Source organism: Condylura cristata, unplaced genomic scaffold (genome assembly GCF_000260355.1).
Source record: "Condylura cristata isolate star-nosed mole 26May11 unplaced genomic scaffold, ConCri1.0 scaffold00019, whole genome shotgun sequence".
Classification (NCBI taxonomy): Eukaryota; Metazoa; Chordata; class Mammalia; order Eulipotyphla; family Talpidae; genus Condylura; species Condylura cristata.
This window is the reverse complement of record NW_004567120.1, coordinates 16,859,880-16,884,317: the sequence shown is the minus strand read 5'-3', so window position 1 is coordinate 16,884,317 and position 24,438 is coordinate 16,859,880. Positions and strand designations below refer to the sequence as shown.

The window sequence follows — 24,438 nt, the reverse complement described above, 5'->3', positions numbered from 1 at the left end:
TCACATTAATTCAGTTTAATTTTCTGAGTCCAAAACCAGAAAATAAAGTTTAAACAAATTACCTGGAAATCCAACAGCACCTGCTTTTCCTGCGGGCCCTGGTGATCCCGGGGGACCTACAGGACCGGGTCTTCCAGGGATCCCTGGACTGCCTCTCTCACCAGGAAGTCCTGGAACATCAAACCCAGGAGGCCCTGGATCCCCCTTTTCTCCTGGCATTCCATGTAAACCTAGTTAACACAACACCAATATTAACAAGCATTGAGGCAGTTTTAAGGGATTTATCTGGTTATTTGTCTACCAAAAAGTAATAGAATTCTGTGAATAATAAACTTCACAATGAGTGAGAGATACATATGGCACCAAGCACTAAAATGGCCTAATAATCAAACATCAGGATTTCTGACATATTTCTCTATGAAGGTGCTCCCCAAATTATTTCTGATGAAAAAGTAACTTTTTTTTTATTTCCTGATCCATCATAGATAAATATTTCCTATGACATTTAATAAAAATTAATGAAATAATGACATAAAAAAGCTAAAGACATACAAAATACAAGTTTATCTTTTTGGTTATTATAGTCAATAAACAAAAATATACTATAAACATTCTTAAGTACTTATTCCCAAAGTTTTCTAATTACAATGTAGAGTGGTAGCTAATATTTTGGGATTGAACACTGGTCTACTGATCATTCCTGTATTCACATTGCCTAAGGAATTATGAGTTATTAGGACATATTGCTATAATCCATAAAAATGAGTAATATCTGAATAAATCAGTTATATATATGTCATTTCGCTTTGTTGTATATGTTGTTTTAATAATATATTACTATTAGTTTTGTTCCTAATTTTTATTTCTCAATATTCCAACCAGGATTTTACAGAAAAAAAATTTGCACTGCAAAAATATTTAACCTGTGTATGTTTCTCTAACACTTAACTATACCAAAAAGCAAGACAGTTAATAAAGAAGTCATTTCAAAAATAATTACACTAAAACCATGATGCAAATTCCCACCCTACTTCCTATCAACTATGTGAATTAGTGATTCTATGTCATGGGTCTTCATTTGTTAAACCAACTAGAAGTTGAGGGCATTAGCCATGTGACCATTTGAAGTGTCCCTTAATAATAAAATCTAATTTTACTGATGGAGATCAGTAGGCAACTATCTTATAAGACAGCATGATGTCGGTATGTTAAGATCTCCTTAATGTCATACACCAGTATGTACTTAAACTAATGAAACTCACTGTCATTTAGTTGGCAAATAGTGGTGACAGTTCCAGTGTTGCCATTTTATAGTAAAATACAATTCAATAGAGAGACAAGTTTTATTTGCTTTCTTTGTAAAGTATTATGAGATACCCAATAATACCTACTATAGTTCTAAGTGGATTACTGCATATTATTTTATTATAGACCAAGTCATTTTTTAATAGCTGAGTTTTCAAGATACGTAATTTGCTTCTGAAATATTCTTCTAGAAAGCAGCTCTACAAAATAGTGAAAATAAACCAAGATTTAAATATGAAGAAGCCTTGTTGATTTTCCCTGTTTAAAGTTTTCCTTTAAGATATGGCATTTGAGAAAGAACTAAAATGCATCACAGACATGAAATTTAAGAGAAAGATAGTTATGTTCAACAGCAATATGAGCCACCCAAGTCTAGGAAACAAAACGAAGCAGGTGAAGAATGGAAAAATGTCTACAAGTACATGTTATCAGATATGGATTAGTAATTAGTAAGGAAACTTATTTTACATATTCACTCAGATATTCATAGAGCATAATACAAATGAAGTGTATTTTCCAATAGAAATACAATATAATATTTACATTGACAAAAACAGTATTTCTTAAGAATATAAAATGTTGGGCCCTCCCTGGTGGCGCAGTGGGTTAAAGCACAGCACTAAGAAGCTAGAGCCACTTCAGCATGAGTTTGATCCCTACCTGGAGGTGACCCACATGTGCAGGAGACCTCTTCTGACCCGCCTGCTGCTCCCCTCAGCAGTGTAATTCGTCGATCTGCCTGTTCTGCTCTCCGCTCTATCTCTGGTGAATCCTCTCACCACCCCTGCACCTCTGGCCTATACCCCAGCTCTATATGCATAAATAAGTAAATCTTCTATTAAAAATATAAAATGTAAATACCGTATGACCCAACAAACCTTTCCTAGGTATTTATCCTAAAAAATATGAAAACTCTAATATGAAAAGACTCATGTATGCTTATGCTCTTACAGCATTGCTCACAACTGCCAATTCAAAGAACCAACTTACATGCTCATAAACGGATGAAAGGGGTACTAAGGAAAGATAGGTGGAGGAACCTCAAATTACTAAAACTGAAGCTACCATGTGTGACCCAGCAATTCCACTCGTAGGAATCTACCCAAAGGACACAAGAATATTAATTCAAAAAGAAACCTGCACTAATGTGTTTATTGTAGCACTATTTACAAAAGCTAAGATAAAGGAAGCAGCCTAAATGCACAAAAATAATGACTGAATCAAAGATGTGGTACATATATACACACACTAAAATGCTACTTGGCAGTGTGAAGAGATAAACTCATGCCATTCACATTTACATGGATGGAGCTGAAAGGGATTATATTCAGTGAACTAAGTCAGAAGGAAAAAGAAAAATATCAGATGGTTTCATTTATATATATAGGAAATATTATATATATGAGGAATACAGGGAAACTGAACAAAGGGTCACAGGGAAAAAAGACAAAATTAGCAGGAAAAATTATAGATCTGAGACCATATGGAGAGGAGAGGAAGGGAGAGGGTCAAAACAATGGAAGGAAGAGCACAAGGGACTATGGTGATAGTTTACAGATAAGATGGTGATAGGAGATTTATGGCAATTACATCTGAGAGGAAAAATCAAATCTTGTACAAAAATGAACTACAATGTAAGGAAATAACAAAAAATAAACAAACTTACACACACACAAAGGGAAATAATATCATGGAGTATATACTCAATGGAATACTATACAGCCAATTTTAAAAAGGTAAATTACTGTCTTTCAGGACAAAATGGGTGGGCCTTGAGGTGATTAAATGAAACAAGTCAGAGTGAAAGATGATGCCAGATTCTTTCATATGTGGAATATAAATAACCAAAAACCAAATATAGACAAAATACCGCAGGTATAAAATTTGGACTTAGAGAAAGAAATAGGGGAGTTTACACTGCTGGTGGAAAAGCAAACTGGTCCAACCACTATGGAGAGTTATGTGGAGATTCCTCAGACTATGAAAAATGGAACTATCATATGATCCAGCATTTCTACCCCTAGGGATCTACCCAAAGGACACAAAACCTTTAATTCAAAAAGGATACCTACACCCCTATGTTTACTGTAAGCACTACTTATAAGAGGGAAGACTTGGAAACAACCCAAATGCCCCAAAATAGATGACTGCATCAAGAAGATGTGGTACATAAACACAAAGGAAAACTAATCAGCAGTCAGAAAAGATAAACGAATCCATTCACAACAACGTGGATGGAGCTAGTTAGGATTATGTTCAGTGAAATACGTCAGAAGGAAAAAAGAAAAACATCAGATGATTTCACTAATAGGAAGGATATAGGGGGACCAAATAAGGGATCAAGGCAAAGAATAGTAAAAATAAAACAAACAAAACAAAAATAAATAGACAACTATAAATAAGAGATATTCTACAGGGAAGGGAAGTAGTATCAAAATGAGGGTGGGAAAAGTATAAGCGACTGTGGTGATGGCGCATAGGTGAATTGGTGGTGGAAATTCTATGGGGACTACACCTGAGAAAAGAAAGCAAACACGGTAAAAACAAAAAAAGAGAGAATAGTGTTATTAAAAAATACATAAAAAGTAATTAATAAAAAAGAAGAGTTAAAGGCATGGGGAGGGAGGCAGATAGGGTACTGGCAGGTATCTGTAGAGTGGTACATGTATACATATGGAGGAGTAAAAATGTAAAAACAAAATTAAAATTAAAAAATAATTTTATCCATCCATCTAGGCCAAGATCTATTTTTTTTTTTTACTATCCCCTTGTGGAATAGCAGTAAAACCTAAAAATTAACTTTTCTTAAGATCCCTCTGCTATGCTAGTTGGATAGAATGATTTCAATAGTGTGGAAGCAGATACTTTGTAACAACCTGGTCCAAAGGAATGCTGTATATCTTATTTTTAAATTAAATAGTTTAAAATTCTCTAATTTTTATTTATTATTAAAGGATGTGTCAGAGGTATAAAGTGCAATAAAATAAAATTCATAAAGTGGAAGAGTAAAATATAAAATAGGGTGAAATTAAAATCTTTAATTTATGACTTTTTATATTGCTACTTGATGTTTCTAGCTTTTCTCATATATAACTAGCAAAATACCTATGACATTTAAGTAAGCAAAAATATATTGTAGTTTCAAAGTAAATCTATACACATTTGAACTGTGTGTTTAAGTCATGTGATGTATTCATGTGAATTAAGGATGTTCAAATGTTCTATATTATTTCATGAATTAATACATTATTTTTCAATTATATAATGTTGGCAAAAAATAATTCTTTCTGTGTCTGATTAGATTACTATAATAAGTAATGAACAAAGTCTAAGAAATATATAACCTCTGAGACTTAATGAAGAAGAAATAGGAAAACTGAACAGACCAATTACAAGTAAGTAAATTGAAACAGTAATCAAATGTTCCCAAGAAAGAAAAAGCCCAGGATCACATGGTTTCACTAGTGAGTTCTACCAAACCATCTAAAAGGAATAACTATCAGCATGAGTTTCATCCCAAGATAGGGAGCTGACCCACATGGAGCAGCAGACCTCTCTTGTCTTGCCTGCTGCTCCCCTCAGCAGTGTGTTTCAGTATATCTGCCTGTTCTCCTCCCCACTCTGTCTATAGTAAATCCTTTCACCCCTTACACCTCTGAACTACATTCCAGTTCTTGTATGCATAAATAAATGAAATAAATCTTTGAAAAAAAAAAAAAAACTTGAGGAGGGAATGCCTTTAAACATATTTTATAGGGCCAACATTATCCTGTTACCAAAAGTAAAAACATCAAACACACACACACACACACACACACACACAACAAACAAACAAACAAACAAACAAACAAAAACTGCAGACCAATTTCCCTAAGGAAAAGATAAAAAGTCCTCTGCAAACTGAAAGAATGCATTAAAAGCTTATATATCATGAACAAATGGGATTAATTCCAAGGATTCAAGGATGGTTCAACATCCAAAAACTGACCAATGTAGTTCACTACATCAACAAAAGGAAGCATAAAAATCAGATGATCACGGCCCTCCCTGGTGGCGCAGCAGGTTAAAGCACAGCAATGGGAAGCTAAAGTCACTTCTGAATGAGTTCGATTCCCACCCCGGAGGTGACCCACATGGCACAGCAGACCTCTCCTGACCCGCCCGCTGCTCCCCTCAGCAGTGTACTTTGTCAATCTGCCTGTTCTGCTTCCCGCTCTGTCTCTGGTGAATCCTCCCACCCTCCGCATCTCTGGCCTGTACCCCAATTCTGTATACATAAATAAATCTTAAAAAAAAACTATGAAACAATAAATCAATACAGTAAAGTGGAAAGTTACAAAATCAACTTATAAAAATACATTATAAACCTATATGCAAACAAGCTGGAAGACAATGAAATCAAGAAAAAAGTCAAAACTAACTGCATGAAAAAGAATTAAATACTTAGGAATACAGTTAACAAATGAGGGAAAGGATGTGTACAATGAAAACAAAGATATTGCTAAATGAAATAGAAGATATAAAGAAATGGAAAGGTAACCTGCTCATGAATTGTAAGAACTTTGTTAAAATGACTATCTTACCCAAAGTCATATAAAAATTCAGTGAATTCCTTATGAATGTCTCAATGACATTCTTCAAAGATCTAGAACAAACAGTATTTAAATTCATATGGTATCACAAAGGATTCCAAATAGCCACAGCAAGCCTAGCCCCCAAAAAACAATAATAGTAACAATGACATCACACCTCCAGGTGTCTAGCTGTATTACAAAACTATAGTAATCAAAGCAGTGTGGTACTAGAATGAAAACAGACACATAAATCAGTGCAATAGATTTGAAAGCCTAGACGTAAACCTATACTTTATGTATAGTTAATCTATTACAAAGGAGCCAAGAGTTTGCAATGAAGAAAGGAAAGCCTCTTATCTAAATGTTGGAAAAACTGAATAACCACATGCAAAAAGTGAAACTAGACCACTATCTCACAGCATATGAAATACTGAAATCAGGCCCTCCCTGCTGGCACAGTGGGTTAAAGCACAGCACTAAGAAGCTAAAGCCCCTTCCACGTGAGTTCAATTCCCGCCTGCCCCGGAAGAGATCCACATGGTGCAGCAGACCTCTCCTGACCCACCTGCTGCTCCCCTTAGCAGTGTACTTCGAAGAACTGCCTGTTCTGCTCCCCACTCTGTCTCTACTGAATCCTCTCACCGCCCCTGCTCCTCTGGCCTGTTCCTTAGTTCTATATGCACAAATAAATCTTTGGAAAAAAAGACCCCAAACCACAAAATACACTGAAGAAAACAGAGGCAAAATAATTTATGACAATGCTGCAGTGCAGTCATTGTGGATACAGGTCCAAAAATAAGAAAAACAAAAGAGAATATAAACAAATGGGATTCTATACAATAATAATAATAATAATAATATATAATAAAAAATCCACATAGCAGAAGAAATTATCACTATAACAAAGAACTACCTTAATGAATGGGAGAAAATATTTGCACACCACATATCCAACAAGAGGTCGATGTCCAATATTTACAAAGAACTCATACAAATGAAAAAATATAATAACCCATAAAAAATGGCAGAATGGTTACATACTTCTCCAAAGAGGAAATACAGATGCCCAACAGGCACATGGAAAAATATTTTTTATCATCACCTATCAGCAAGGAAATACAAGTCAAAACCATAATGACAACCACCTCATGCCTGTGAGAATGACCTCTATCAAATAAGGCCAGAAGCTGTAGTGACAGTGCAGAGAATATGGAGAAAAGGGAATATTTGTACAGTGTTGGGGAAATATAGACTGGTCTATTGCCCATGGAAAACTGTATTATGCTGCTGAAAATATTAAAAATAGTGGTACATTGGGATCTAGCAATTCCACTCCTAGGAATCTACCTGAAGAATGTAAAAACACCAGTGTCTTCCTGGTCACACAAGGAGTTAAGTCTCAGTACTATGAAGCTATCAGCAGCCACTACAGCATGAGTACAATCCCCAGCTAGGGGACTAACCCACATGGCACAGCAGATCTCTTCTGTCTGGCCTGCTACTCCCCTCAGCAGTGCATTTCAGTAGATCCACCTGTTCAGCTACCCACTCTGTCTCTGGTGAATCCTCTCACCCCGCCCCCCTACACCTCTGGCCTATACCTATTTATGCTCTTATGTGCATAAATAAAATAAATCTTTAAAAAGAATGTAAAAACACTTATTTGAAAGGATATATGCACCCATATGTTCACTGCAGCATTGCTTACAATAGTTAAGGAAAAATTTAGTACACAAGGACAGATGAGAAGATTAAGAAGATGTAGTATATATACACAATGGAAGAGTACTCAGCATTAAAAAAAAAAGATGAACTCATCATTTGTGACAACATGGATGGAACTGGAGGGTATACTGTTAAGCAGAATATGTCAGAAGGTAAAAGACAAATACCAATGGTTTCACTTATATGTGACATTCTGATAAATAAGTAAACTAATTAAAAAAAAACCTAAAAATCTGACTGGTGAAATAAGACTACTAGAAAGGAAGGGGCAGGGTTGTGTGCACAGGAAAATATGGAGGTTGCTGAGGTAATTATGGTAGAGGCCTATGGGTGCCTTGGTGGTGGGTATAGTGTGGTGGTATACATGTGAAGGGGGGTTTGACCCTATATCTCTGCATCATATATAGTTTTATAAACCCAGGTTACCATAATAGAAAAAGTGATTTTGTGTAATTAAATGCCTTCCAAAGTTATAAAGTGATTGCTGGTTTACTGTCAAAAAAAAATGAGAGAAAATTTAACTTATTTTTTTTCCCAAAAAATAAAAAGAATACCTAAAGTATATTTTTAATAGAATGTTTTCTGTAGAACCTTAATTCTAGCTCCCATGTACTAGGAAAGATTAAGCAGTTCTACAGACAAGGATATATTAATGCTGTATAGCTACTTAGGTTTGAAATGATGAGCACTATAAGTTCCTCAATTTCTGAGTAAAAGACTATGACTAGCTCAACCATTATACACTGTGGCAACATACTGAAATTGTAAACTTATATTAGTGGAAATAATTTTGGAAATGACTAATAATGTGGAATAATTATTGGAAAGTTTTAAATATATTAGAAGAAAAAATATCAGAGATTGAAGTAACTCGTACTGTGATCTGTACTTTTTTCACTTTTATAAATGTACCCAAGTAGATATGTTAACTCTCAGATCTGTTTTGTCAAAGACTATGAGTTACACTCTCTGAGCTAACCAGTCTCTATATGATGAGTGTTACAAAATGCACATTTACTCCAATCTTACCAGGTTGGCCAACTGGTCCAGGAATCCCTGGTGATCCTGGTGGTCCCTGAACACCTATTCCTGGTAACCCTGGTGGTCCCACTGGCCCAGGTTGTCCATTTGGTCCAACATCACCTGTCAGAAATACAGTTTGCATATTTAAAACAACAGCCAAGTCACTAGTTCTTAGAACCACCCTACCCATGAGAAAAGGCATATTAAGCAAGGGTATTAAAAAGCTATTCATTAAGCAAGAAAAGTAGAAAAAAATATGAAGAGCAGGTGATAGAGAATCCATTTTTCATTACAGACATAATCAACCTCACAGAATAGTATAAAAGATAACTACATATTTCTTTACTTGTAGCTCATTTTCAACAAGTTTCTGTAAGTATACACTATTTATAGATGACTTTTGAGAGTTCTTTAGATATTATGATTACAAACCCTTTACTAGTAGGAGTCTCTTTTTGTGTTCTTTTAATGTATTTCATGTGTTTGGTGAATAAATTTTTGTTGCTGCTCCTTGTATAAAGACCTTGTACCAGCTTATCTGCCTTTGATTGGTCTTCCAGTATTTTATTTAGCATTTTTTTGAAGATTTTATTTTATTTGTACATACAGAACTGGGTTACAGGCCAGAGGTACAGGGGCAGTGAGAAGCATCACCAGAGGCAGAGTGGGGAGCAGAACAGGCAGATCAATGAAGTACACTGCTGAGGGGAGCAGCAGGTGGGTCAGGAGAGGTCTGCCACACCATGTGGTCACCTCCAGTGCAGGCGGGAATCGAACTCATGCGGAAGTGGCTTTAGCTTCTCAGTGCAGTGCTTTAACCCACTGCGCCACTAGGGAGGGCCTTATTTAGCATTTTAATATTGTTGTTTTAAAGTTTTTGTCTGGTAGATCTTTTCTTTATCCTTTATATATGCCCCAGAATTTCTCTCTCTCTTATTGCTGTGCCATATTGTATTCAGATGCTCTTTGCCTCATAGATATATGTGCTGCTTCATTTGCTTTTTGCACTGGGTTCAGCCTTGTCTGCCTTCTTTATTTATCTTGGTGTGAGGTGGGAGCATCAGGAAAGGGTAGGACTTAAGTACTTGCTCTCAGTCATTTTACAGATTTTAGGTACTCTTGGGTAGCTTGTTCCTTTTACAATAAGCTCTGTTCAGTGCCATAGTTGCTGTAACTTCTGTCCCTGTCTCCCTCATTGCTCTCTTATGCTACATGTCATACTGCATTCTAGCAAGCTTCAGTGTCTTGGCAAGAGGGGCTAGGTGTGGTACAGGGAGCTCAAGCTCTGGGTCTCAGATTGCCCTGAAAGGCCAGGGACATGTGAGCAGGCTGTGAGCTCCATGGTCTACAATGGCAATAGGCAATATTTTCCAGTGCAGCAACCAATGCAGCTGCTTTTTTGCACATGGGAACTGGACTACAAGCACTTCCTGCCAATATGATTCTTTCCAGTGAGTGGCAAGACTACTCTCTCATCAGTTCTTCCCTCTGCTAATGGGCTCATGACAGAGCCCAGCAAAGCTCTGCCTAAAGACCATTCTCTGATCTCTGGGAAGGGGTTTGGAGAACTTTCCTTGCACATGTTGGCCATGGAACTTCCAGTGCCTGAATTAGACATGCATTTCACATATGACTGTACCCCCTTTCTGAAAAATTCCTCTGGTGAAAGCACCATGCTATGGTGTGGCTGTAGATGATGCTATGGTGTGGCTGTAGATGACTTACCTCCAGTCTTGCTGGTTTGGATACCTATTTTCTTGGGCACTAGCCCCTTTGCCTCCTTCTTCTTCCCTGCAGCAGTCACTGGGACTCTAGCAGATAACCTCTGAATCTTTCTTTGAGCATATATATGCATATATACGTGTGCGCAAACACACACACACACACACACCTATATATGTTTACTTACAGTTGCGTTTATGAGATAAGATGACCCCAAGCTTTCTGTTCTGCCCTGATATAGGTGGAATCAACCAGTATTTATTGTGTTGTAAGTTTCCTTCTATCTTCTAATTGTCTTTTATTTAGCTATACATGCCTACTTTCTTAAGGTGTAAAGTTAAATAATTTATTCAAGATTTTTACATTTTCTAATAAAAGATTTTCATATATGAATTTACTTTTAATCACTTTATCCATCAATCTCAAATAATTTTTGTTCATCTTTTCTTTAAAATAGCCATTAGTGACAGAGTAACAGCACAGGCTTCTCAGTTAAAGGGACTTTAAAAGTTAAAAACAAAATGAGAACAAGCAACAGCCTCCGTACCTTTTATCCCAGGGAGCCCATCCAAGCCAGTTTGACCTGGAGGCCCTGGAGGTCCTGGGAAACCACGATCCCCTTTTGGGCCAAGTGTTCCTTTGAAACCTGGGAGTCCAGGAGGCCCAGGCAGTCCAGGTAGACCAAATCCTGGCTCCCCCTTGAACATGTACATCACAAAACATAACAAAAATTCCCATGAATTTTTTTTTGCAGTTTATTGTTTACCATAGAGAACTTGAAGTAGAAAATATAAGGTAATACATTTTTTCTTCCATTGGAGGAGAGGTTAGGATAATTAATGCAAAGTAAAGGTTATATTGGAAAGAAAGAACATCTGTAAGAAAGGGAAAAAGAGTTTATAACACAAATAAAAAACAAATGAAATGAATTGAACTTGTTTCAGGACAAGAAAAAGATAACTACGAAAGCATGTGGTTAAATAGTCTATCAAAGTGAGGAAATGTGATTATAGACTGAATATTAGATTATTATTTTTAATTTGACACAGTATAATGACATTGTGGTTTCTTCTGTACAAAATGTTCATTTATTTAGAGATAAATATTGAAGTATTTATAGGTAGAATTTAATAATTTTAAGATTTTGAATAAAACAACTCAGCATAGAGAAAAGGAATGATGAAACAAGTGTAGTAAATCTTGAAAATTCTGAATGTGGTTGGTGGATATACAAAAGTTCACTGTATTATTCATGTTACTTTTATGTTCATTGGCAAAAAGATTCATAATAAAATGAAAACAATCATTGGGAAAGTGGAATCTCATGAGAGCTGGTTTCATTTTCTTCTGGAAAAAATAATGTTGCACAGGAAGTTTAAACTAAGTGCACTGAAAATACAGTAGCAGTCAAAATAATTACATAATCATTTTATAGCTGTTGTCTGAAAGTTGACTGAGGATAATGTTACATAGGCTCAGATATACTAAAAGGAATAAAAAGTAACTCAAACATTATTATTACTATTATCATTACTATATTGTTAAGTAACAGTGATTTGCATTATGCATCTAGGAAGAAACTGGAGTACAAAAACTGTGTGGAAAGTTTCTGATATTCAACATCAACTCAAGCAACCACTACACAGGGTTGGGCAGAGATTAAATGTGGCCTCTTCATGTACTATTAAAGAATGTTTTATGCTAAATATACTTAAATATTTGAAGTAAAATATATTAATAGTTAAGTTTTATTTATATAGTGAAGACTAGGAATAAAGTACAAGGTAAAATAGTGACATAGGGCTAAAGAAGGTAGGGGAGATAGGAAAATGGGAAAGAATAAATTAAAATGTCTCAGACCTTTGGTCCTGGAAATCCTGGTGGCCCAGAAGGACCTTCTAGACCAATATTCCCAGGCCTCCCAGGTGCTCCTGGAGGTCCTGGGATTCCAGGAAAACCTTTAAAATGATAAGACATTGTTATCCCTCCAAAGAAAAGACACTTTAAATGAGATACCAAAACCCCCAACCCGTCAGTTTCATCTTATCTAATCATACTTAGTAACTATAATCATACTTAGTGACTGTATGAATGAGTACTTAAAACCAATTCTTTCAGATACATGATATTCTCTATCAATTACCTTGTGATTGTATCACTTTCACATAGAGCTAATGTGTGCAGAATATATACTCATCTTAAAGAAGAGCTACAACATAATGTGACCGAATCAAACATAATGAATTCCCCAATGCGGAACAAAAAAAAAAATGTTCTCTGCCTACATCCTGATGAAGTATGAAGAACCATAATTACAACTATTACACACACACATCTATACACTAAATAAAATTAGATACTTCTGAAGTCATTAAGTAAAGACATGTTTAATTGTCTCAGACCAAGAGCTTTTTTAACTTTCATAAGAATAAATTTTATCAGTAATAAAGAACTGAAGCAACAACCAACAAAAATTTCAGTAAGATACTGTGATTTAGAATAAAAGTTGGGGTACCTGAGTGCAATACATTTGTTTTCTAATTAGTATAATCCATTCATTAAGCAAATAATGTTTGAGTGCTTACTATGTGTTAATACCATTCTAAGCCCTGAGAATAGTATGGGATTCCAGTGAGCACCCCGGAAAAAGCCATACCAAGCAGAAACCCCAAGGATAAAAGCACAGTCCTGGTAAAATCCCTGAATGAGAATGAGAGCAGAAGGTAATAGTCAAAAGCTCATATTATTTATTCGTGGGAATGCTATATCTGTCCCAATGGACATGCTGCTGATATCAAATGGTCTTAGAAAACTCTGGGAAGGGGATGAACTCACAGTAACAGACTCCTCCCCACTGCCACAGTCAATAATATTCCCCACTAACAGAAAATCCAGTTACAGAATAGCTCTCCAAAACATACAGTGTGGCCTATATTGGAAAAGAACTTCTGCACTCTCAATTGTAAGAAAGCAAATAATGGGGAAGTGAGAAAACACAACAAATGGCAATCTGAGTACTCAGAGCAATACTACACCATAGAGAGAAAATAAATCTCTGAATGCAATCACAAAAATACAGAAGACCTGCTTTTATCAGATACAGAGTTCAAAAATGCTATAAGCAAATTAAAAAAAAATGGAAGACATAGAAAAACTGATCAAAGATATATAAGAAAACTCTGAAAAACAAATGAATGTCCTCAGAAACAAAATTAATGAATATGAACAGGTGCTCAAAATCGAAGTTTTAAATGAGAAAATAACAGGGAATAGGATGTAAAGAGACCAACATAGCAGATAAAAAATTCTGGAGAAAGCTATGAAAGTAGAATAGATGAAAGAGATAAATGAGTCAGGTACCTTCAAGATGAGACTGCACAAAGAATCCAGGTAGAAGAAAAAAGAAATTCAAGGTGTATGTGTGGAGGGAATCAAGAAATATTTTGAGAATTATCTGACACTATGGAAAGGCAGTATAAGAGTAACTAGAATCCCAGAAGGAAGAATAGAGATAAGGAGACAGAGACATTATTTAAATTAATAACAGAGGAAAACATTCTTATCTGGAGAAAGAACTCAATATAAAAAGCCAGGAAGCCAGAAGAAAACAGGGTCACTAAACAAAATGAAGCCTAAATAAAGATAGGTAGTAGTAAAATTAAACAGAGTTGAAGACAAAGAAAGAATATTGAAGCTGGCTAGAGGGAAGAAGCAGATAACACATAAAAGACTCTCAGTCAGGCTAACATCAGCCTTCTCTGAAGAAACACTATGGGCAAAGAGAAAATAGAATGATATGATGATGCTGCCTCACTATGGGAATGGCTTAAAAAACATTAAAAAAAAAACTGGCAACAACAAATGCTAGCGAGGATGTGTAGAAAAAGGAGCCCTCTTACAACACTGGTGGGAATGCAAAGTGATCCAACCACTATGTAAAGGACTATGTAGAGGACCTGCAAATTACTAAAAATGGAGTTACCATGTGACCCAGCAATTCCACTCCTAGGAATCTACCCAAAGGACACAAGAACATTACCTCAAAAAGAAACCTGCAGTAAATGTGTTTATTGCAGCACTATTTACAATAGCTAAGATAATGGAAACAACTTAAATGCCCAAAATAGATGATTAGTAAAAAAGATGTGCTACATATACACAATGGGATACTACTTTGAAATCAAAAGAGATAAGCTCGTGCCATTCACATCTACATGGATGGAACTGGAAAGAATTATGCTCAGTGAAATAAATCAGAAGGAAAAAGAAACATATTAAATGGTTTCATTTATAAGAGGAATATAGGGAAAATGAACAAAGGGTCAGAGGGGAAAAAAAGAAAAAAGCAGCAGGAAAATTATAGCTCTGTGACATACAGGAGGAAGAGGGGAGAGGAAGTCAAAACAGGAGGGAAGAGTACAAGGGGCTATAGTAATGGTTGACTGGTAAGATGGTGATGGGAGATTTACAAGGATTACAGAGAAAATAAATATTGCACAAAAATGAAAAAGGATGCAAAAAAATACTTAAAGACTTCCAATAAAGAATACTCTGTTGTGCAAAGTTCTTCTTCAGATATGAGGAAAAACTAAAGGCCTTCTCAGACCAAAAAACTCCAGAAACCCAATGATTAAATGCTATAAGGAACCTTGGTATCTAAACCAAAAAGAGGAACATATATAATAAATGAACAAGGAAATAGAAACACAAAATTAAGGACAAAATGTCAGCAACAAAGTTTCATGTATCAGTTATTACTCTAAATATAAGTGAGCTGGGGCCCTTCCTTGGTGATGTAACAAGTTAAATCACAGCACTATGAAGCTATCTGCAGCCACTGCAGCACGTGTTCAATCCCCGGCCAGGGAAGTGACCCACATAGCATGGCAGACCTACCATGACCCTTCTGCTGCTCCCCTCAGCAGTGTATTTCAGTCCATCTGCCTGCTCTGCTCCCCACTCTGTCTCTGGTGAATCCTCTCATCCCTCACACCTCTGGCCTGTACTCTAGTTCTGTATGCATTAATAAATAAAATATCTAATATATCTATATCTATATATAGATATGAACTTAACTCACCAATTAAAAGGAAAAATTTGTCTGGTTGTATTAGGAAAGATATTGCAGCTTTCTGCTGTCTCCAAGAAATGAAACCAAATTTCATTGATAAAGATAGATTCAGAGTAAGGTATTGCAAAACTATATTATAAGCAAATGAAACCCAAAGGAAGACAGGGACAGCTATCCTTGTATCTGAGGAAATAGATATTTATCTAACAAAAGTAACAAGAGACAGGGATGGGCACTATTAAATGATTCAGGGAAAAATATATCAGGAATACACACAATAGCCTTAAACAAAAGCTAGACCACATAGGCTTACCTATACATTTATCAGGCACTGTATCCAAGAAAAGTTAAATACATATTTTTCTCAAGTGTACCTGGGACATTCTCCAGAATTTAACCACTTTTTGAGTCACAAGAGAAGAATCAACAAATTCCTGAAGACTGGAATCATACTAAACATCTTCTTTTAGTTTGGTATCAAACTAAAACTACAAAAAGAAAGCAGGAAAACCTAGATGTGGACATTGAACAACATGTTACTGAGTGACTAATGTGCAAATAAGAAATCAAAAACAGCTTGAGACAAATGATAATGAGGACACAACTTTCCAGACCTTATGGGACATAGCAAACAGTACTTAGAAGTATATAGTTATACAGGTCCACAACAACAACAACAACAACAAAAAAGAGGTCAAATAAGTAACCTTACCTCTCATCTCAAGGAACTAGAAAAAAGAAGAACAAACATAATCAAAGCCAGGAGAAGAAAGGAAATTTAAAAAATAACAACAGAAATAAATGAAATAGAAATCAAAAAGAAAGACTATAGGGATAAGGAAATCAAAAGTTGGTTTTCTAGAAAAAAAATAAACAAAACAAACTTATACTAGTCTCATAAAGAAAAATTAGGGAGAAATTTCAAATAAATAGAATCATAAATGAAAAAAAGTTACAAACTCAGAGTATAAGAGATTACTACGAACACTTGTATGCTAATAAATCCAATAATGTAGAAGAGATGAACAGATCGTTAGAATTTTACAACCACCAGAGACTGAATAAAGATAAACAGAAATCCTGAATAGACCAGTCACAAGCAAGGAAACTGAAACAGTAATTAAAGCACTCACAAAAAGTAAAGGTCTAGGACCACATAGCTTTCCCAAACTTTCAAAGGTAATTTAATACTGTTTTTTTCATACTTTTCAAAAACTTGAGAGCATACTTCCAAACACATTTTATAAGGGAACATTACTATAATACCAAAGCCAGACAAAGGTAACACACAAAAAGAAAACTGCAGACCAATTTCCCTAATGAACATAGATACATTAATCTTCAGTGTAAGCTTAGCAAACTGAATTCAACAATGAATTAAAAGAATTATATACTATAACCAAGTGGGATTTGTATCAGGAACACAAGGATGATGCAACATATGAAAGTCAACCAATGATCACAACAATAAAAAGAATGATAAAAGTCATATGATCATGTCATTATATGCCCAAAAAAAGCATTTGATTAGGTACAACTTTCACTTATAATGAAAACAGGGTAAATGGAACGTATCTCAATATAATAAAGGCTGTATATGACAAATCCAAACTTAGCATCATTCTCAAAGGTAAAAAAACTGAATGCTTTTACACTAAGATCTGGTATAAAACAAGAATATCCACTGTCATCTCAACTATTCAACATAGTATTGATAATTTAAGCTATCAGTATCTTAGACTGATAGCTACTGATATCTGTAGTTGATAGCTCTACTAAGAAGAGCAGTTAGGCAATAGGAAGTATAAAAAGAGTCCCAAGTGGGAAATATAAAGCTATCATTACCTGAAGACAACATGATAATATGCATAAAAACCTCTAACAACTACTATAAAATTAATTGAAACACAAATCTGTTCATCAAAGTGCCAATTCCAAAAACAATACACAAAAAAAACAGTTGCTTTCCTATATATAAATAATTAGCTAGAAAGGAAGAAATTAAGGAAACAATCCCATTTATGGTTACACCAAAAATAATTAAATGCCTTGTAGTGCATTTAAAGAAAACATGGGACAGTATTCTAAGAAACAAAGTCACAAAAAATAGAAAGATCATGTAGACTGGAAACACAAACACTGTCAAAGTGGACATCCTAATCAAAGCAATATACAGATTAAATGCAATCCCTACCAAAGTTTCAATGGAATTGTTTAAAGAAACAAGAAACATTACTGAAATTCATATGGAAACACAGAAGACCCTGAATAGTCAAAGTCATCCTGACAAAAATAGGAAAGAATAGCAGTATCACAGGTACAAATTCAAACTATATTATAAATCAATAGTAATGAAATGGTATGGTAGTAAAACAAAACCAGACACACATACCACTAGAATAGAATTGAGACCCTAGAAACAGACCCACATCTATAGGGACAGTTAATCTATAACAAACGAGCCAAGAACATACACTGGAAAGAGCAAATCCTCTTCGATAAGCGGTGTTGGGAAAACATAGTCACATGTAAAGGAATGAAAATAGACCTATATCTCATATCATACATGCAATTTAATTCAAAATGGATAAAAGACTTGCATTTTAAGACCTGAAACCATAAAATACATAGAAGAAAAAATAGGCAGCACACTCCACAATACAGAATTCAGAGATGCCTTTGTAGATTTCACTTCAGCAGCAAGGAAAACAAATTAGAAAATAAAAACTGGCACTAGCTAGAACTAAAATGCTTCTACACAATGAAAGAAAATACCCCACCAGGGAGACCCCTCTTGGTGGGAATGTAAATGGCCCAGCCCCTATGGAAAACAGTATTGAGGTTTCTCAAATATTAAAAATGAATTTTTCATACAAACCAACAACACTACTCCTAGGCATCCTCCTTAAGAATGCAAAAATGTTAACTTAAAGGGAAATATACAATCCGATGTTCACTACAGCACTGTTTGAACAGTCAATCTATAGAACACGTTGTGTCTAAATACAGATGACTGTATCAAGATGATGTGGTATTTACACAGTGGAATACTAATCAGCTATCAAAAAGATAAACATTTGCCATTTGTGGCAACTTAGATAGAGCTGGAGGGTATTATGCTAAGTGAAAGAAGTCAGGAGGAAGAAGACAAATACCAGATGGTATCACGATATGTGGAATATAGAGAAACCAAAAAAAAGGGGGGTCAGATAATGTCAAACTAACAACAAACTTTAGAAAACTGACTATAAAACTAAGGCTACCAGAAGTACAGGGGTAAGAGGAAGGTAGTGATGGTGCACAATGGACTGTGGTGGTGGACAATGCGTGTTTTGGTGGTATGCTGTGTTGTAACAACACCTGAAGGGGGAGATACTATACTCCTAAAGTACAAACAACAATCTAAGCCAAGGTCACCTCAATAAAAAAAGGAAAGATTAATTTTTGTTATTTTTTAAACTTATATGTAATTTTTGCATATCTTTGACCTAGATATTTTGTTATATGCAGTGCTTTAGATAAACTGTAATGCATCCATGATGTGGTTTTTCATTCATATTCTTTAAATTACACAGAAAGTATAAACAATCAATAATTGTTTCTTGAACAAACTATATTAAAGAATAACATTAAATACCTAAACTATCCTCCTGTTACTCAGCCTACATACCTTTGGGACCAGGTGGTCCAGGAAGTCCAATTCCAGGCATACCAGGTTCTCCCTTACTACCAGGTATTCCTGGCAAGCCAGGTTGGCCTGGGAGTCCAGGGTCACCTATGGAAAAAAGGTGGTTTTTTGAGAGGGAAATAGTCCAATAAGAATTACATCTTTAAAATGTGTTAAAGATGTGATAAATAAATTCATCATATACCTGGAAGACCCACTTCACCATCTCGTCCTGGGTTACCAGGTAGGCCAGGTTTCCCTGGTTGGGTTATGGTATGACCTGGGTCACCTTTAGGACCTACGAAAAAGAGATTTAACAGCGAAAGAGATGTGTTCATTAGACTAATGATCTTTGATTAGAGATAATACAAGGAATTTATAAACAATTTCTGAAAATGCACTATTAAATAATCCACAAGAAAAATGACCCTATTTAAGAATGAAAAAGCAAGCATTCAGATTAATTTCTGATCATCATACACAGAGTGAAAATAGTCAGCCACAGTGAGTGAAGGTTTTGCAAAATTAAATAGCTAACAAGTAACTAAAACAGAAACTCAAATTCCTCTAAACCAGTAAGACAAAGAAAGAACCCAATTGAAATAATGGTCCAAACACGAATAGTCATTCCACAAAAGGAAATTCAAATGGCCAATAAACATATGAAAAGGTGCTAAACTTTAATGTAATCATAGAAAAGCAAAACAAAACTGCTATAATATATATATCATATCCAATAAAATGGCAAAAAAAATGTGAATATTTGGCATTATAAAAGTATCTATGAAGATGTAGATTAACAAGAAATGTCTAATACTGCTGGTAGGAATATAAATTGGTATAATGATGCTAAGCATAGATTTAATTTATCTACTGAAGCTGGAGATGTGCTTGATTATACCTCAAAATGTACAAAATGAAGAATGATATAAAAAATATATATAAAAGAAAAAATTATTTTGTGGGTCACATATTCTCTGTACCAACTAGTCTAATACGGTAGCACAAAAGCAATGGTAGCACACAGACAATAGTGAATGGGTGTGGACAAATTCAAATAAACGTTTCATTTATGAAACAAGTGATAGAATAGTTTTGGTCCATGGGCCATAGTTTGCTGATCCTTGCCCTAGAGAAGTGTGTGTGCGTGTATATTAGGATTATATACAAAAATGTACATAGAAGCATTGTTCACAATAGGCCTTTACTATAAATATAGTAGCCTCCCTCTCGCCCACGGAGGATAGACTCCAACCCTCAGTGGATGTCTGAAGTCATGAACACCAAACATACTATACTTATGATAGTTTGATTTATAATTTAGCATGGTAACAGATTATAAACAATAACTAATAATAGAGCAATTATAACAATATACTGCAATAAAATTTATGTGAATGTGATTTCTCTCTCTCTCAATATCTTATTGTAGGTATTATTTTCAGATATTGGTTGACTGGGGTAATCTGGTCAGAGTTTCTCTCTGAAACTGAAGAGAGAAAAATTCCTCAGATAAGGGGAGACTACTGTAACTCAACTATCAATTAACAATACAATGGGTAAATCAACTATAATATATACACATGTTGTTTCTTAACATGTACTAGTTGCATGTGTGTTCCATCATAATTGCTTGTTAAAATGTATATTATGTGTCATGTACTTTAAAAAAAAAAACAGAAAAATTGAAGACAATACATTTAAATAGAATTCTCCCTTAAAAAGAAAATACATTGTTTTCCTTTGCTAAGGAGTTCTATAGAACCTAAATATAATAGCCAGAGAAACACATCTCAAATGAAAGGTGGTAAAGAGTAAGCAAAAAAAGGCAAGCATTTCTGCTTTTAATCACTAAATTAAGAACAAAACATCTGTAGTAAACTCACCTGGCATTCCTGGCTGGCCTGGATTTCCTGCTGCACCTTGTATGCCTTTTTCACCTACTGGGCCAGGAGGGCCAAAACTAACAGGGCCCATTGGGCCCTTATTACCAGGGGGACCTGGAAAGCCAGGGTCCCCAGGGGGGCCTCTTTCACCCTTTAAAGCAATTCCACCCTGTAAAGGAAAAAATTTAATACAGAAACACAGATATAATATGTGCTCTTGTATCATCATATACCTGGAAGACCCACTTCATATACCTAGATGACTGGTATTACTGAATACAACTAGAGAAATTACATAGACATATAGTTCTTCTTAAAAAAATTATGTACATTTTTTAGGATGGTATGTGCAATCATGCCACTTAGTTATTCATTCTTTCAACAGATACTTTGGAGTTTCTATTATATGCCAGGAACTGGTGATACAGCAAGAATAAAAATAAATAAAACCACTACCCTCATGAAGCTTACATTTCAGTAAAAGACAAGAACTTTACAGTCCAGCTAACATTTTATAAAATATCACTTCCCATTGAAATATTAGGCTGTGTAATGTCCACAAAATAAGACTGTTCATTTAGGTCAGTCATTAGGTGCTGTGATATATTTAACATGGTATCTACTAAGACTAATCTCTAAGCTTATTATAGATAAAAAATTAGACTTCTGTTGTCAGGTTTAAATGAAGTGGGTTAAGTGAGGTAACAGAAGAGTTATCTCACACTGACCCATATGCATCTTCACTTCTTGCACACCTATTCACGTCAATATAATAATGGGTTAAAAAGAATGAATTTATAAAATGAATGAATAAAAAGACTGGTAAAGAAACTCTTGTGAGTAATAATGTAACCATGACTATGTATAACCACATTCTTTTAAGCATTTATTAGCTGTCACTCTTAGTATTAATATCCCTAAGTAACAACAGGAAATCACAAACCAAGAACATCAAACCAACTTACAGGTTCTCCTTTGGGACCAGGAGCACCTGGCAATCCATTAGTTCCAGGGTTACCAGGTATGCCAGGATGCCCTGGAGCACCAGGGAAACCCAGCTCTCCTTTTTCACCCTTCATGCCTGGAAAAGTCAGGGTGTCACCAGGTTCACCTTTAGATCCAGGAAAGCCTGGAGCACCTGGAGCTCCTGGTGTTCCCTTAAAAAAAGAAAATGAAAATGAATTTTTTTCGAATATTTTCTCTCTCCAGTTTATTCCATCAACCTACCCAATAAGATTTAGTATTCACAGCAATGAATACAGTGAGGTATGTAAATCTAATAAATCACAATTTAATAGAAAACTTAAATTTATTTTATACTTATCAACAAGTCAAAAATCACTCCACTTATCCATTCATCCTTTCAACAGATACTTTGGAGTTTCTATTATATGCCAAGAACTGGTGATACAGCAAAGAATAAATATATACAAAACCACTAGCTTCATGAAGCTTACATTCTAATATAAGACAAGAAGTTTACAGTCCAGCCAGCAAAATCAAAGTATAAATCACTTCATTTTACTTTTGTTTTATAATATGCTTGAAACTTACCATTAATCCTTTGGGACCAGTTGCACCAGCATGTCCTTTTTCACCTTTCTGGCCAGGGAAACCAATTGATCCTAACATACACACAAACACACACACACACACACACACACATGATAATGTGAACTTTAAGGCTGAACTCTGATAACATTTATATAAAAAAAACCCCAGCAACTTAGGAAGTAAAATTTCAAAATAAGAAGCCAGCTTAATTCATTTTAACAAGTCACTTTTTCATTATCCTATTTTAGGTTCCCAAAATGAGGAAGCCATCAATTCATTTAGGTAACCTAACATTTAATTTACATATATTATTGCATCTTTAGGTACTTCCAACTCCAAAGCCTCTCAGAGCTCCCATGTACCAAGTAGTATGCACAGAGCTGTTCAGGCTTCCATAACCATACCCTTACAAAGGAGAGAAAGAGGTAAAGACAAAGTTTACATATCTTTCTATGTTATAACTTCAACAATATTTTCAGGACCTTACTATTTCTCTCTTTGGCATACTGCTCCCTAATAATGTGTTTTATGAGAAGCATTTCGTGGCCAGACTGGAGGAAATAATAATGCAGTTATCCTCAAAATGGGGCCCTGGAACAGATGTATCAGTATCACTTGGGTACTGGTTAGAAATGTGAATTTGCAAGCCCTTCTCCAGATTATGGAATCAGAAGCTTAGGCAGCAGGGCCTCCTAGGTAACTTTGATACATTCTCAAATTTGAGAACCACGAGACTGGAGGTATAAAGATAGATGATTAACTTCCAGTATTATCTACATGACTTGCTGAAAAATGATTTCTAAGCATCAAACAAATTGGTTTCCTTGGCAGGCACATTAGACAGAATGGTAAGAGATCTGTTCCTTAGTCTTAGCTCTGACGTGGACATAAAGTATAGTTTCAAAAGAATATAACATTGAAATACCCCAAGAAGCAGTTGAATAACATTTGAGTTTGAAGGACATCAAAAGTGGTTTTGATTAGAAATGAGGAGGTAAGATTTATATACAGAAAGAAATATTGGCATTTGGTTACCAAACTCCATTAGAAGTCCTGTTCCAAATGACAACATGTGATATTAGAACCTCTGTCACTAAAACTATACTATACTAAAAACTAGACATGAGCCTTCCCTCTAGTTTTCTGGAAGAAGGGAATCTGTGTAAATTATTTTCCTCATTATATGGAAAATAGGAAAGATATTTTTCCTGGAATAATATTGTCAACACCCTACTAGAAAATGTTGGTAGTTTCAGGTATTATAAACAAGAGCCTAATTTATTTCATAGAAGACAGTGGCATTTCATATTTATTTATGGATAAGTGACTAGCTATATAATGAAAATTTGTTATCATTATAAAACTACAAGCTGATTAAAATCTATCAAAAAATACTTTAAAAGGTTGCATTGAGAAGAATGTTTTACCTGGAGGACCTGGAAGACCTGGCAAACCAGGTTGACCTGGAGGTCCTGAAATACCAGTCCCAATACAGTTGAAACATGTGTCACCCTTATCACCTAAGGAAAAAATTGTAACAAAACAAATTTTAATCAAATTGTTATTTCTACCTTCTTTAGATAGGTTCTAAAGTTAGCAATAAGAAACAACACTCTTACCTAATAGTGTAATTAGAGAAACCTATGTCTAAAACCAATTTGTTTGATAAAGATTTACTGAATGCCTACTGTGTGTGCAAAACACTGTTCTAGGTTTTTGTGATACAATAGTGTACAGAAAAAATTTCATCACTTTACAGTCCTCACCTTCTAGCAGTAGGAAGGGACAATAGGCAATGAAGGAAAAATATTATTAGATACATATATTTATATATATGAATTTATGTATAAACACAATTTTATAAATAAACACATTTTATATATACATATATAAAATATATTTTACATAAAT

At 35.0% G+C, this 24,438-nt stretch overlaps 1 protein-coding gene across 2 annotated transcripts in view; it reads right to left on the bottom strand.

Annotated features, from left to right (window-relative positions):
* Nucleotides 1-24,438, bottom strand: part of COL4A5 (collagen, type IV, alpha 5) — a 164,169-nt gene that overhangs the window by 52,779 nt on the left and 86,952 nt on the right. For both annotated transcript variants that reach the window (XM_004685697.2, XM_004685696.2), the window contains exons 22-31: nucleotides 23,955-24,047; nucleotides 22,528-22,598; nucleotides 21,939-22,130; nucleotides 20,974-21,142; nucleotides 19,293-19,385; nucleotides 19,091-19,195; nucleotides 12,210-12,307; nucleotides 10,897-11,047; nucleotides 8,634-8,747; nucleotides 63-230 (exon numbers count right to left, since the gene is read on the bottom strand). In XM_004685697.2, the coding sequence (XP_004685754.1) occupies nucleotides 63-230; nucleotides 8,634-8,747; nucleotides 10,897-11,047; nucleotides 12,210-12,307; nucleotides 19,091-19,195; nucleotides 19,293-19,385; nucleotides 20,974-21,142; nucleotides 21,939-22,130; nucleotides 22,528-22,598; nucleotides 23,955-24,047 (1,254 nt within the window). The remainder of the gene's footprint in view (nucleotides 1-62; nucleotides 231-8,633; nucleotides 8,748-10,896; nucleotides 11,048-12,209; nucleotides 12,308-19,090; nucleotides 19,196-19,292; nucleotides 19,386-20,973; nucleotides 21,143-21,938; nucleotides 22,131-22,527; nucleotides 22,599-23,954; nucleotides 24,048-24,438) is intronic.